At 56.6% G+C, this 1,061-nt stretch overlaps 1 protein-coding gene across 1 annotated transcript in view; it reads right to left on the bottom strand.

Moving 5' to 3' along the window:
• Positions 1 to 762, bottom strand: part of LOC107740767 (macrophage mannose receptor 1) — a 50,579-nt gene extending 49,817 nt beyond the window's left edge. Inside the window, exon 1 of the mRNA XM_016553273.1 lies at positions 667 to 762. Within this exon, the coding sequence (XP_016408759.1) occupies positions 667 to 762 (96 nt within the window). The remainder of the gene's footprint in view (positions 1 to 666) is intronic.
• Between the last annotated feature and the right edge of the window lie 299 nt (positions 763 to 1,061).

The raw sequence follows: 1,061 nt of genomic DNA, 5'->3' as shown, positions 1-1,061 counted from the left end.
CAAGATGTTGACGCAGAAACGCATCTTCGGGTGCGTCCGTCCCCGAGATTGGTTTGCAGCGATCGACCTGAAGGACGCATACTTTCATGTGTCAATCCTTCTGCACCACAGACCATTGCTGCGGTTCGCGTCCGAAAGACGAGCATTTCAGTACGAGGTCCTGCCCCCCGGGCTGTCCCTGTCGCCCCGTCTCTTCACGTAAGTTGCGGAGGCAGCCCTTGCTCCCCTGAGAGAACTACCTCGACGACTGGCTCGTACTACCTCAGTTTCAGGATCAGTTGTGTGCACACAGGGACTTGGTGCTTTTGCACCTCAGCCGGTTGGGTCTTCGGGTCAACTAGGAAAAGAGGAAACTCTCCTTGGAGAGGATCTCTTTTCTTGGTATGGAGTTGGATTCGGTCGAGCATGCCTCATGCAAGCACGTGCTCATCGGTGTTGAACTGCCTGAATATGTTCAAGGGCAGGACGTCGGTCCCACTGGAACAGTTTCAGAGGCTCCTGAGGCATATGGCAGCTGCAGCGGCAGTCACGCCGCTGGGGCTGCTTCATATGAGACCGCTTTAACACTGACTCCATGGCCGAGTTGTAAGGTGGGCGTGGCTTCGCGGCACTCACCGGGTCCGAGTCACACCGGCCTGTCACCAAACCTTCACCCCATGGTCAGACCTTGCGTTTCTCCTGGCAAGAGTGCCCCTGGAACAGGTCTCCAGGCATGCTGTGGTTCACACGGAGTTGCTGGCAGTTCGCCTGGCCTTGATCCATCTCAAAGGGCACTTTCAAGGCAAGCACGTACTGGTCCGTACGGACAACACTGCGACCATTGCGTACATCAACCGACAAGGTGGTCTATGTTCCCGTCGCATGTCGCAACTCGCCCGCCACCTCCTCCTCTGGAGTCAGAAGCATCTAAGGTCGCTTCATGCCATTCACATTCCTGGTCTGCACAACTGGGCAGCCGACGAGCTGACACGAGCTGCGCTCCTGGGAGAATGGAGACTCCATCCTCAGATGGTCCAGCTGATTTGGAGTCATTTCGGAGTCGCTCAGGTAGACCTGTTTGC

Source organism: Sinocyclocheilus rhinocerous, unplaced genomic scaffold (genome assembly GCF_001515625.1).
Source record: "Sinocyclocheilus rhinocerous isolate Xijiao unplaced genomic scaffold, SAMN03320098_v1.1 scaffold1456, whole genome shotgun sequence".
Lineage (NCBI taxonomy): Eukaryota > Metazoa > Chordata > Actinopteri > Cypriniformes > Cyprinidae > Sinocyclocheilus > Sinocyclocheilus rhinocerous.
This window is presented reverse-complemented; position numbering and strand designations above follow the sequence as displayed.